Here is a 13,202-nt window from a genome sequence, read left to right as displayed (position 1 = left end):
ATGTCAATCAACAAAATTGGCTGTTTTAGATCTTGAAATCAGGGGAGGGAGGGGGTAGCTGTTCCACAACAACACTACAACTATAGCGTCTTGGTCTTCCAAAATATTTTTTAGGAATTAAATGTAAAAATCATGGATTTGATACAATTTTTGAAGGAAATATTGATAAACAGTTGTTATTCTTCTGATTCTAAGGTTCTGTGGATTAAGTTACAGGTTACTTAAAAATCAATGTATTTTATATAACTTTAAGAAAAATGAATTTACTATCCGTGAAACTATCTCATTTTACAAATTTTTTTTGGAACAGAAAACTTCCTTTATGGTACAGTGATGAATTTAATGTTTATGAAAAATCTTTTACAATCAAATATCTTTTAATTCACAAAGTTGGAAACTTGTATCTTAAAGTTTCTTACGCTCAGCAATGATGTTTTAAAATATTAAAAAAAAATTAATTGAGAACCAATTTTTAGTCTATTGAAGAACTCAATAGGGGTTAGGCCTAGATTAAGAGAAAATAAAAAATAAAATAGTGGATTTGTTATTGAGATTGCATAGATCACAATTCTTAAAAGATTACTTTCCAATAGAACAGTGAGGGGGGGGGTTACCGCTACTGATTAACAGGGCAGATAGTTATCTTTTGTACAACAAAAACATAAAATTCACAATATAACATGATTGGCATGCCTGTCACAGCATATCAGTAAATCGTTCAATCAGATAGTTTTTTCATTAACTTTTTAACAACTACTGTATTGTTAGAAAAAGTTCTAAATAATTTTTTGATTGAAATTAAATATTATTTTATGGTGAAAGGGAAGTCACACTCAAGTACCACACCATGATGTAACATGCCACACTTAGTACAATATAAATTACATTATCTCAATGTGTACTCAGGTTAACTTTTCAAACAAAACACTTTCACAAAACATTTTTGATGACGCAAAACAATGAAAATCAGTAATTTTGGGTGTTTTCTTTAATATTAAAAGATTATAATTTCCCGGTTTCTTACAAATTCAGGTGCAATTCACCGATTTTACCCTGGTCATCAGAATTCACATACAATTACTGGCTTCCAAGTTGGCTGGACACATTGATAAATATTTGGTCGACAAAAATTTGATTTACTCTTCAAATTAATCTAAGTAATCGATTTGCATAAAATAGGAATGAAAGACTCTATTGCAATTTTTTAAATACTGTAGGTCTATGCTATAAAAAATACCGTCTCCATATCTGATAACAAACAAGAGCATTTGAGTTAAAATAGGGTTTAAATTTGATTAAAATTAGTTAACTGAACCTTAGATACAATCTTACATTTGATTTTCTCCTCTTCCCGACCACGAGTGATAAGAACAAGTCCACATAGCAGTTCTTTAAGAGCAATTCCTTTGGTTGTCCCTCCACAAGCTGTGTAGATGTACTGGAAAAAATCAGAAAAAATTAAGCTTGACCAAAAACCAACTACTGAGGTAAGTTTACTGAAATAGTTTCTTGACATCATAAGCGGATAAACTTGTTTATACAAAATTCTGTTGAAATTGTATCTTTAACTTTGATTTTTATTCCTTTAACTTTTAATAATTATTGTCATAACAAAAACCTTGATGTTTAATTTTGAGTTAAATAGGCCTACTTCTTTGATTCTCTTTACATCAGTGTAAATATAATCTCTATTCATAAATATAATTTATATCAAGAATCTTGTCCCTATTAATTAGATCTGATTCAGTAATTTAATTGTTTTAGCAGCTACCAGTTACTGCAAAGTTAAATTTGTTTTATCAACAATTTCGAGACAAAATAAACTCAAACTAATACTAACATATTTTATTATCATATATATTTTCATATTAGCTAGTATAGCAATATAATATTTTTACTTTAAGTGGTTCTAAGTTGTTATATTTTATTATAAGTAATCTTTTATTATTCCATTTTGTTACACTTATTTGCCAAATTTTTTGAAGATATAATAAGTTGTATGGCCTAAACAAGCTGGGTATATAAAGTAATTAATTTATCAAGATAATACAGGAGAGGAGACAATATACTTCATTTACCATTTTTACTATCTTGGTAACTAATTGGTATAGTTAGCAATGAAATATGTAGTTTATCTTTATAAGCTGATTTGAATGAATCAAAAGTTTTTTTGAAACTTAAAAAGATAAGGGTTTTGTATTATTATTTCATATAATTGAATAGTATCTTAATTTATTAGTTTGACACATGTAGACTTTACCATCTTAAAAGTATTGTACATAATACCAGTAGGCCTACAGTAGAACCCCTCATGTCTGACAATGGCGGGACCGAGACATGGTCGGAACGGCCAAAAGGTTGGTTATCAGGAGGAGCAAGAAACTCATTTTGCAAGTAAGAAACTTCATTAAAGTGTTCTTATAAAATATTAATTCAATGTGATAAATCATTACTATAAATAGCCTAATACTATAGGCATACTGCAATTCATATACATCACAATGTCACAATTTTATCGCAGTAATATCGATCTTTACGGACGAGTGCTTCAATTGCAATATACCACAATCGTTAAATTTCAGCAGAGATTGATTTTCTGACCTAACGTTCTATCTCTCGATCGAAAATCTCGAGGTCGTTTAGAGGCTCAAAAATCAAGCTGCTAGAAGGTACCTTTGTAGATATGTAGACTGTAGCTTTTAACACTTTGAATGCGGCCTACATTATTTAGCGTAGTGCGGGACTAGTGCATGCAGCGGACTACGTTAAATAATGAAGCACTCCCACCTCTAAAGTATTGTTCCAGTGTGAGACGTTGTTTCACTTGCCACTTATTGTGCCAGTTTTATACTTCAATCCGGTATAGTTTGTTTTCAGATCCGACTATTTTTTCGGTTGTGGACTGTTCCACATTTAGTGTAGTGTGGGGGTTTGGCTTGGATTTAGTGACACTTAACGGTAATGACTGTGGTGTAACATTGTGGAAGGAACCTAACCTCATAATTGTGCTTAGTGCAATTTTTGCGGTATTTTTTCATGGTGTATTCGGGGTTTTCGCCCCTGCTTTTTCCCTCCACTTGGTAATACTAGTTTAGTGCAGCTATTTGTTGGGTTCCTATAAAACTACGTCCACAACGACTGGAGCCTGCAGTTCATGCTATAATATGGCTTTCATTTGGATTAAACTAAATTTAAACGATTTCACACACTCATTCACACAGCGGATTAGCTGTTCCCGCACCCGACCACAGCCTGTCATTGCGCTACTGCAGCGGTGCCTAAGGTCGGATATACTGAGGAGTCGGTTATGCCAAGGTCGGATATGAGGGATTCTACTGTAGTTGTTGGCTGCTTGCTGTTGATTGTTAAATAGATATTAAATCATTTAAAAAAATACTTTGTAATTTTAATTCATTTTCTTTTATGATTGAATTGATTTTCATGAAGTACCGGTAAGTAACTTAATAAATTGTTGTTTTTGTTTGTAAGTTACGAACCCTGGAACTGCTGATTAGATTTTCCAAAATGCCACCCACAGTATTTTGCTGCAGTTTACATAGTTCACTAACAAATGAATTAAAAATATCATTTACAAGGCAGTTGTACTGTATTACACATCTTTTTTTTTAAAAAAAAAGAGAATATTGTTAAATCATTCGTTTGGAAATAAAACCAAACCACAATTGTTGACCTCTTTGTTTATATGTTGTAAAAAAATATTTCATACCTACTATAAATGTTTATTGGTAAAAATAACCCAAAAATAAGTATAACATAGGTATACATTTTGTTTCATCAGCTGACTAGGAATTGTCAAGTCAGCAGACAAAGAAAACAAGACCTAAATTATGCCAACCCAATAAAAATATTACAGGCTAGTTAGTAGGATAGCAAACAAATTTGTTGATTATAAGCTTGAATATATGTAAAATAGTGGATCAGTCATTTTGTGGCGGATGGCACTACAGAAAGGACCCTGATCAGCCATAAAATGACTGGTCGGCAATTTAGGGTAAATTAGCAACTGAATTGATGCTGATAGAAAGTCTTACCTCGGCAACGGGTACTGGGACTCCATCTCCCAGGACATCTTTTACAAAAGACTGCTTACTGATGAAACCATTGAGATTGGACAGCCTCTTGAATGCTTCCTTCAAGCGTTTGTATTCCGCCTCATTGACTGAAACAGAACAAACATTGTGACAAGTTATATTTATACATCTCAAAGAGTCCTTCATGAGTAAGCTTTATGTTTAAATACCCTATCAACTTAAAATATTTACAAGAAAAATACACTGGGGTTTAAAAATAATTATTATTGTCATTAATACAATATGTTTGAATACAGCTAGATGAAGCAAAAAAAAACTATACAACAACTTATTTTTACATATTAAATTTAGTTGTGAATAGCCAGACATTTTTTAACAACCATGTGTTACTGTAATACATTACCGTACATTTTGCATGATTGGGATTCAAACAATACATGTATGATTATAAATTTTTATCTTCTAGCATTCCTATTCGCTGCAGAAAGTCAGAAGGTACAAAATTAATATTCATTAATATTTAATGATACAGTATGAAATGAACTCTAAATATAGGTAACTTGTGCATATTTGGACAATTTAAATTGTTTTCTAATACATTGTTTGATAGTAAAACGTAGGTACTAAGTTCAAAGATTTATTTCTATAGGGTTTAATACATTTTTTTTATTTGTCATTGCCTCCAGGATTGATTATTGACAATATAAATAGGTTAACATACATTACGTTGTCAATCCTAAAATTAGGCTATGACAACTAGTTTTGAAACATCAGTGGTTTCATTGTCGAGCCTCTTGCCTCTTAAAAATATTGGGACATCTTGTCGTCGTCATTACACATAGTACATTTAACTTATATAAACACGAACACGGACACAAACTATTTTAAAAAATGAATGCACGGCTGGCCATAAGTACCCCGGTGACGGACACGATGCAACTAACAATGCAGTTTTTTTTTTATATTAAGCTAGATGGTTTTTTAAATGAAGCATGACAGCCTAGGAAAAACTGACATGTTTCATCAAACAGTAGGCCTAAGGTCAGGGCCACACTCATCTTACCTTGCCGATTTTTTTCCACCCCGTGGGTTTGAGAGTTATATTACGGTATATGGGGCAGGCCACACTAGAGTAAAAACTTCCGTAAATGCGTTTATCAGTCTCACTGATTTACCAGCGAGACTGACAAACAGATTTGCGGGTGTATTCTCTACTAACATTCCACAGGCATTGCACGTAAAACTAGTCGCGGGGCATTGCGGCTTATGGGAGTGAACACACTCATCTTATCTCGCTAGATTTGTTCCTCGGACGTTTCTAGTTTTAACGTGACTGATTTAATGTGCAGTGAGCGTGGAGAGGGGGGGGGAGTGCGGATCATGGACAGGGGCGATTTTATTGCTAGTGTGGCATGCTCTATCAGTCTCGCTGGTTAGCCCGAAAAACCTTTCTCGTAAGACGAGTGTGGCCACGGTCAAACTCTTCCATGTGCGTCGCACGTGAAAACGGAAAACCAATCTCGCTGGTTAAAAATTACAAGTGTGGCCCCCCTAAGATTCACTGAGCTATAACGAATACTAGAGGTCGTCCAGTGGTCTAAAATCCAACCAAAAATATGTAATGTACAGACTTCTCTATTTTCACCTCACGCTGTAAATAAAACATGTGATTGGAATTTCTTCCATTCTTTTTGATTTTCTGTTTATATTTTGTCACCAGCATGGCAACCCGTAAGGCCCATGTTATTTTTTTTTATTTTAAAGTCATTTTTTGTTCTTATTTTTGAGCCTATTTTAATTTATAAAGGGATTCTGTACATCTACAGGAAAATATCTTTTTAACAGTATGCGTGGATTTTCCCTGTGATGAACTCGAGCTGAGAAAAAAGGTTTTCAAGAAACATGCTTGCCTATTAATATATAGGATCTGGAGGTGATAGGCTACAGTACTTCTCATTGGAGTTTTGTGTCGCTGTGGTTTATATTTAGCATACTAATGACAGGTTTTCAGTACTTCAGGTTGTGTGGCAACACTGGATGGTGAATACAAATACAAGATACACCTTACCAACATTATGAACCAAAGGCACGTTTGAAGTAATAAAGGTCTAAACTGGTGCTACTGTACTGTACCTCCAGACATAATATCTAGTTAAGTGGTGAGGTTTCTTCCAAGGTTATAAGCAATTAGTTAAATATATTTTCCAAACCATGTATCCTGAGTATATAAGAATTACTAAAATCAGTGGCAATAACATTATACAGTATTCATGTTTATACAAAATGAACAACATATGGGAATATATTTGAACTATTACAGAATTGCAATCAACATTTAAGATTGTTGATTTATCAACACCATGAATTCTGATAACATATGCCTAAACGTACTATTACATCAGATCAATAAATTTTAAAATATAATAAAAATTTGTGATGGGCTTGTCAATGCACAGATGGTTTTCTTATAGCCTACTGTAAATGGGTCTATTGACAAACTAAGAAAATCAATATTGCAAGTTCTAATGATCACTTAATGAATTCAGATGCTGATAAGCTTGCATATTGCATCGTATCTCTGATAAAATCTAACTTTCACTCAGTTTTGGGTGGTTTTTATTATAGATTTAAACAGAAGACTGACTTTTTTATGTAAAAAAGAAAAAAGCTAAGTAAACAATGTACAGGACATTTTACATTGATTATCCATTTTAAATACCTTTGTCAATATCTGAGTTATAAAAAAGCTCCAAAATTAAGAATTCCAATTTTAAATTAAATAACTTAGTTGCCCTCTTAGACAACTAGTTATAATTTATTAGAATTGGTCTACATTAAAACAAGCCACGTGAACTTTGGTTATAGTCCTCTTTTGTTAATGACTGCTTCATTTGCCATGTTTATGGATACCCCTATTCTCTTTTTTCTGTTTCTCTTTTGACACAACTCTCATCTTTCATCGAACTTAACTGTTCTTACCATAGACCAATTAAATTTGATTAAAAGCATTCCCAAAACCAATCTAAGGCTGGGTTTTCCTAGGCGCGGAAGCGGAGAGAGGAACGCGGAGAGCGGAAAAGAGATTTACATGGTGTTCCGCTCCGCTTCTAGGAAAACAGTAACATTCAATTACCTAAGACAAGTGGAGTCCTCTCTCCGCTCTCCACTTCCGTGCCTAGGAAAACCCGGCTTAAAAAGTGAATGTTGAATTTAAATCATGTTTTATAAATACCTATCCAATGCAGCACAAGTGTATTTCTCAATCTAAAGATTTATTATTTAATCTGACACAAAGCATGCAATACAGATGCAAGTCAAACTACATTTCTTGGCATAACAGTAGATAACAAGTTTAGTCAGGTATACGTGCATTTGCAGTACAATCAGCGTAAGCAAGATTTCAATAGAGTCAAAGTTGGTCAAATAGAATTTTGTCATCGGTAGATTCACTCATTATGGTTAATCAGCAGGAAGTAAGGATATTTACATAAACAAAATTTTCTTTTTTGTACAAAGGTTTTTCAGATATAATTCTACTTTTCAATATAGTAAAACTCTCCGTCATTATTCTACTAAACACATTTGCTACCGACATGTTAAAAAAATTCCTTAACTAGAGACCAAGCATGGATTTTTTTCCACAAACCGGCGTCAACAATACGCACACTTTATGGCTTTAATGTACGGTTTGTTTTATCGACTTGGTTGTCTAATGGAATAGCCCCTAAATAGAAACCATTACACGTGGGTGATTTTTTTCTGTAAAACTGGAAACATTTTTTTTACACATATAAATTTTTACAGGTCTCGAAGGGTTAGTTAACCCATTCCTCTTTAAGTGATTTGGTGTGTGTTTATTCCTAATCCTTTTTGTGAAGTTTTATATCATGGATAACTATCGTCATATTACTGGTTATATGGTTAAAGAAATCAATACATAGACTACAACGAAGAAAGCGATGGACTGATGTCAACTATTATCTTAGTTGACGACAAAACTTATTTTTTTTTAATACAGGATTGAAATTGTTATTGCAATAAATAGTGCTTTAATAAATAGCCAATTATTTAGACCCTAATTGATAAAAAAACGAATAGGCCCCATAAAAAATTGGTCTGTAGGTATTTTTAATTCAATAAGCTTAGTCCAAAAGAGCAATCTGGCCCGCAGGATAGGTTAGTGTCTTAAAGTCTGGCATTAACTATAGCTGACGATCGGTAGCGAACGTTTTAAACTGTACATCAAAATAATCTTCAGCAACAGTTTCCGATTGGGCCAAATTATGTCTGTAGTCACTGGTCGAAATCTATAGCCATTCTAACATCTTTGATAGGCCTATATAATTACAGTCTTATCAATGTATACTGTGAATGCATTTTAAAGTGCTAGGAAACTTATTTTATTGTATTTGTATAAAAGAGCCAACACATAAATGCTAATCAAGTTAGTTGTAAAACAACATCTACGGTATAAAGCCGTCTATTTAAAGAATCTAGTACAATCAATAGGCCTACCTTAATCTATCATTGATTTAGAATTTACTAAACCCTATAGTTCCCCATATAATTTATATAGAAAAATACATACCGGTATGGATTACTCTGCGTTTAATTAAATTTTCCTCTTTCATAAGAATTTAAACTTCTACACAACCTAGAACCTTAAGATATTGGCAGTGACCTCTGCTAAAAATATAAAAGTCTTAGGAATAGGCCTAATCTTTGACTTATGGAAACAAAAACTTTCAAATATCCTACTCAACAACACTCCCTAACTGACCACAGTGAACTAAGGCTATGTCTATGTCTACTCAGAGGTCAACTGTAAGAAAGGACCATGAGGTCCTAAGTTTGCCTCAATAGGCCTAAAGAAGGATTTTCATTTCTTTTCATTTCACTCCAGCCTACTACAAGTCTCCCCCCCCCCCCATTAAAAATAGGCACACCTAACAAAAGCTTGAGTGAATAAGCACCAAACCGAACATTGAAGAACTGCACCAAGAAATCCAAACTGCCAGGGGTATTGGGTGCAGAGTCTGCAGGACATTTGATTTATATTAGGCTTATTATGGATGGTAATTAGGAAACCTAACGCAGATTTTATCATATCCCATCATGGCTAGCAGCTTCTAACTTATGGTTGGATAGGTATCCAAACCAAGCCAACAAAAAATCCAACTTAACTTATAATAACTTATTTGGGCCCAACGTACACCCATATTTCCCAACTCGATGAGCTTAAAATCCAGGTACTTGCTATCAAATGGTCAACCATTGCTTATTAAGTAAAATACAGGGCCTGACCTGTGAGACCATATCATCATGTATAGATGAACTCATCCTTCAGCCTACAAGTGATGACTGCGAAAGTGTGTTATTTAGGCCTATTAATTTTCTTGAAGCGAAAACTATACCTTTTAACTTCCGTCGTGAACTTTTACCAGAGAAAATGGATTGTTCGTCTCAATAAAATTTAAACAACACTTCATACATAAAATTGAATATGGAAACATTTAAGTGACATTAATATTTACAGAGCACTATTGGCGAGCAGGGAAATGAGTGAATCGGCAAAAAAATTCATCAATTGAGTAGAAAGCCATGTCCTTTAGCTTTGACTATTAATTCAACAACTAGACATCCCATCCCCATGTTAAAGTTGTAGCCAGGTTTTTAATAAAATTTGTCTTAGTTGATATGAGCCACCTACAGATTGCGCTGATCTAAATTACTGATTTCTGCCGATTACATGATGGTTTTTACCAAGTCAAACTGATGGAATGACTTATTATGAGCTATATCAACTGTTGTGACCCAGCAATTATGTCAGTAACGAGAAATAAGGTACAAAATAAAGTTTTAGACACTAGCGCAATCTGTGACTGGCTCACACAACTACATTATTTTTTAGTCAAAAATTGGTGACAGCTGATCTATATAGATGGGATGTCTTCTTCTGTATGCAATAGTCAATGCCTTTAGCCACCGCACCAAGTCACACTCAATGCGGTTTTTCTCAAGCAGCCTAACATCAATTGGAAGCCTGTTGAACATCTTCAACGCCAAGTCCGGGAAGTGCTTTAAAGTCTTAACTAGCCTGCATCTCGGGATGTCCAGATTAGATCTGCTTCTTAAGTAGTGGTCATGAATTTTGCTTCGGGTGGTGAAGAATGCCTCATTTCGCTTAACATATACCTACCAGGCGAAATCAAGATGTAGTTCGATGGTACAGTAAGTATCCGCAAACTCCGAAACAGGGGCTGGCAGTGATGCTGCCTTCTGCAGCAAAAGCAGTCTGTAGCACTCTGAAGTGTACCCCCAAAGAAGCAGTCGATGAATGTGAGCATGGAATAGGGCAAGATAAACCACTGTTAGGTATTTGCGGTCGAGTAGGCTTTGAAGCTTCCGCAGCAGGAACACGACTCTGGACAATCTCTTGGTGATCACATAAATGTGTTTATCCCAGGATAGCTTACGGTCCAGAGTGAAACCCAAAAGTATTACGGGATCAGCGGCTTTGTGAAATTATATTTCGCTGAGACTGCAGAGTAGTAACTGTGTTTTTGACTCGTTCAGTTGTAGGTAGCATGTTACACTGGAACCATGTCTTAGCTTGGTCGAAAGCTAGTTCCTGGTTGATAATGAACTCATCAAGATTTCGCCACCTACTGAGAAGAGTGTTGTCACCTGCAAACATTAGCACTCCCCCCTCAACACTAAGGTCGTTGATGTGTAAAATGAACAGTAGGGAACCCAGAACCGAGCCTTGCGGCACCCCATAGGGTACCAGTTGAGTACACGTACTATTAGCTAAGTAGAGTACTAGTTGAATAACCACTGTTGCCTAGTTAATTTGAACTTAACTATCCGTTGTATATAGCGGATAGTTGAACTTATCTTCCCCATAAAGATTAATACAACACGTAAAAAAGCCTGTTGAGCAGGCCTTTCCGCAAACGAGTGTCCTGAGATCAAGTTATCTTCCCCATAAAGACCAATACAACACGTAAAAAGCCCGTTGGACAGGCAGGCCATTCCTAAACAAGTGTCCAGAGATCAATTTCCTAACCTTCTTGCCAACTAACTAGGTACCGGTACCATACATGTTAAAACTACTTCCTGGGAATAGTTAATTAGTATACACCCCTTCTAATAAAAAGAAAAGCTGACTGTTATACTCTTCAGAAGATTTGAGCTGATAGGAAATATAGCTTACAGCAAGTTATTGATCTAAGAGAGCCGCCGCCTCAAATTTAAAAGCCTATTTCACTCAAATATATTACATTCCCTTGAATGGAAAGAACTATCCTGGGTTGAAATGAATATGCCTGGTTATGAGTAAAGATTCAAAAGTGTAAATAGGCCTAGGCCTATATGGCACCAGGAAAAACACTTGATACCAAGGCCCTGGGTTATTTGAAGTGTAAACACTAAATGGATTTATATGCAAAGAATCTTGCATTTCCTAAGATCTAAGATGGTTATTCGAATGTTAAACCAACTAGCTATGGTTTATCCGTGGTTATATATGGTTTATGCTTTATTCCAATGTAATCCGCAAATGTATTATTTACATTAAATAGGGAAGTGTTAATCTTACCTCTCTTGACAGCCTCTTCATATGTAATGCAAGTTTGCTTTGAATCTTTAGCTCCCATATCAGTTAAAATTATTTAAAAATCAGGGCCTGGATTAAATTATTCCTAATCTCATCTTAAGAATCCGATCTGATTTATTTACGACAGTTAAATGACACTTGTATCTTGCCTAATTCATGAATTGAACTAACTACGAATGACGACAGGTAGGTAACCAACTAGACGTAGACGATACAAAGTATGACATGAATATGAATGGTAAAAACTAATATTTATACATAGTCAGCTGATTCTAAAGAAAGACTTTTAGAAAGGAATCTTAAACGACGCATTTTTAATCGAAATTAAAATTACGTGATACTATATAAAAAACAGACTGTGAAATTTTTACATTTGTTTTTAAATCTTAGTTTGATCTGTATGTATGATCGCGGATTTTAAAATATTAAAAGATCAGATGTCTAATGAACTGTACAAATTAACTTATACTGTACAATTTACCTTCACGCTCCGGTAGATTGACCGCTCCAACTTGACCCCCCCCCCCCCGCAATCTGGATGATATTTTTTAACGATAAGCTAAAGGCAATTAATTAATTAATTTATTTATTTATATATTTACAGACGGAAAACTCCATTTTCATAACATACAATCATGGCAAGACGTTTCATTCAGACTTACATAGAACAATTCATACATAACATCAAGATGACCTGACTAAAGAACCCTAATAAATAAGAATGTATCAAAATACAGGGTTATTACAAATGATGTTCCTGATTTTGATTATAAATCTTACTGTGTTAATTTGTTTCAAGACTATTTTAGTTGGTACCATTGGAAAGAAAAACTCATAAAGTTTCATTTACATTGGTTTGGGTGCATATCAGCTGTTTGTCAAGTCAATTGTTGTAAGTGTTGTGTAATGGCTGAATTTGAAGGCAGGAAAGCTTTTTGCCAGTCGGAATATTACATTAACCAATCTGTTATTAGTGCGCAACGACACTTTAGAACCAGGTTTAACGATGATCCTCCTTGTAACCACTATATTGACAAGTGACACTTGAAATTTAAGAGAAATGGCTGCATTTGAATGTTACTTGTAGTAGGGCTGAACTTAACAATGTGCTGCCTGAGATATGGAACGAGCTCGGTAGTCCGAATAATGACACACCCCTGAACTGGCCTAAAAGATCTCCAGACATCACCCCCTGATTTTTTTCTTGTGGGGATACATCAAAGATAAGGCGTACACACCACTATTATCAGATAGCATACTTGAGATCCGGATTACCAATGCTATCGAAACAATAGACCTAGAAACACTTTTCAAAGTCTAGCAAAAGCTTGACTACATTATTGACAGCTGTCGTACAACAAGGGGTTCTCGTATCGAGCATTTAAAGTTCTGTGTATCTGTGTCGAAACTTTTTGAGTTTTTCAAAAGTTGTAACCATTTTATTTCTTTGTATAAGAATTAAAACTATATTTTATGTATGTATGAAATCATGAACATCATTTGTAATAACCCTGTATATCAATATATATAAC

At 34.5% G+C, this 13,202-nt stretch overlaps 1 protein-coding gene across 1 annotated transcript in view; it reads right to left on the bottom strand.

Moving 5' to 3' along the window:
* LOC128997888 (ubiquitin carboxyl-terminal hydrolase 32-like) overlaps positions 1 to 11,823 on the bottom strand; it is a 91,948-nt gene extending 80,125 nt beyond the window's left edge. The window contains exons 1-3 of the mRNA XM_054423672.1: positions 11,653 to 11,823; positions 4,053 to 4,180; positions 1,333 to 1,438 (exon numbers count right to left, since the gene is read on the bottom strand). Coding sequence (XP_054279647.1) covers positions 1,333 to 1,438; positions 4,053 to 4,180; positions 11,653 to 11,710 — 292 coding nt within the window. The 5' untranslated portion in view covers positions 11,711 to 11,823. The remainder of the gene's footprint in view (positions 1 to 1,332; positions 1,439 to 4,052; positions 4,181 to 11,652) is intronic.
* Between the last annotated feature and the right edge of the window lie 1,379 nt (positions 11,824 to 13,202).

This window comes from Macrosteles quadrilineatus, unplaced genomic scaffold (assembly GCF_028750875.1).
Source record: "Macrosteles quadrilineatus isolate MER2022 unplaced genomic scaffold, UCM_ALF_1.0 Scaffold_7__1_contigs__length_78375512, whole genome shotgun sequence".
NCBI lineage: Eukaryota > Metazoa > Arthropoda > Insecta > Hemiptera > Cicadellidae > Macrosteles > Macrosteles quadrilineatus.
Note: the sequence above shows the minus strand (reverse complement) of the source record. Positions and strands in the feature narration are given on the sequence as shown.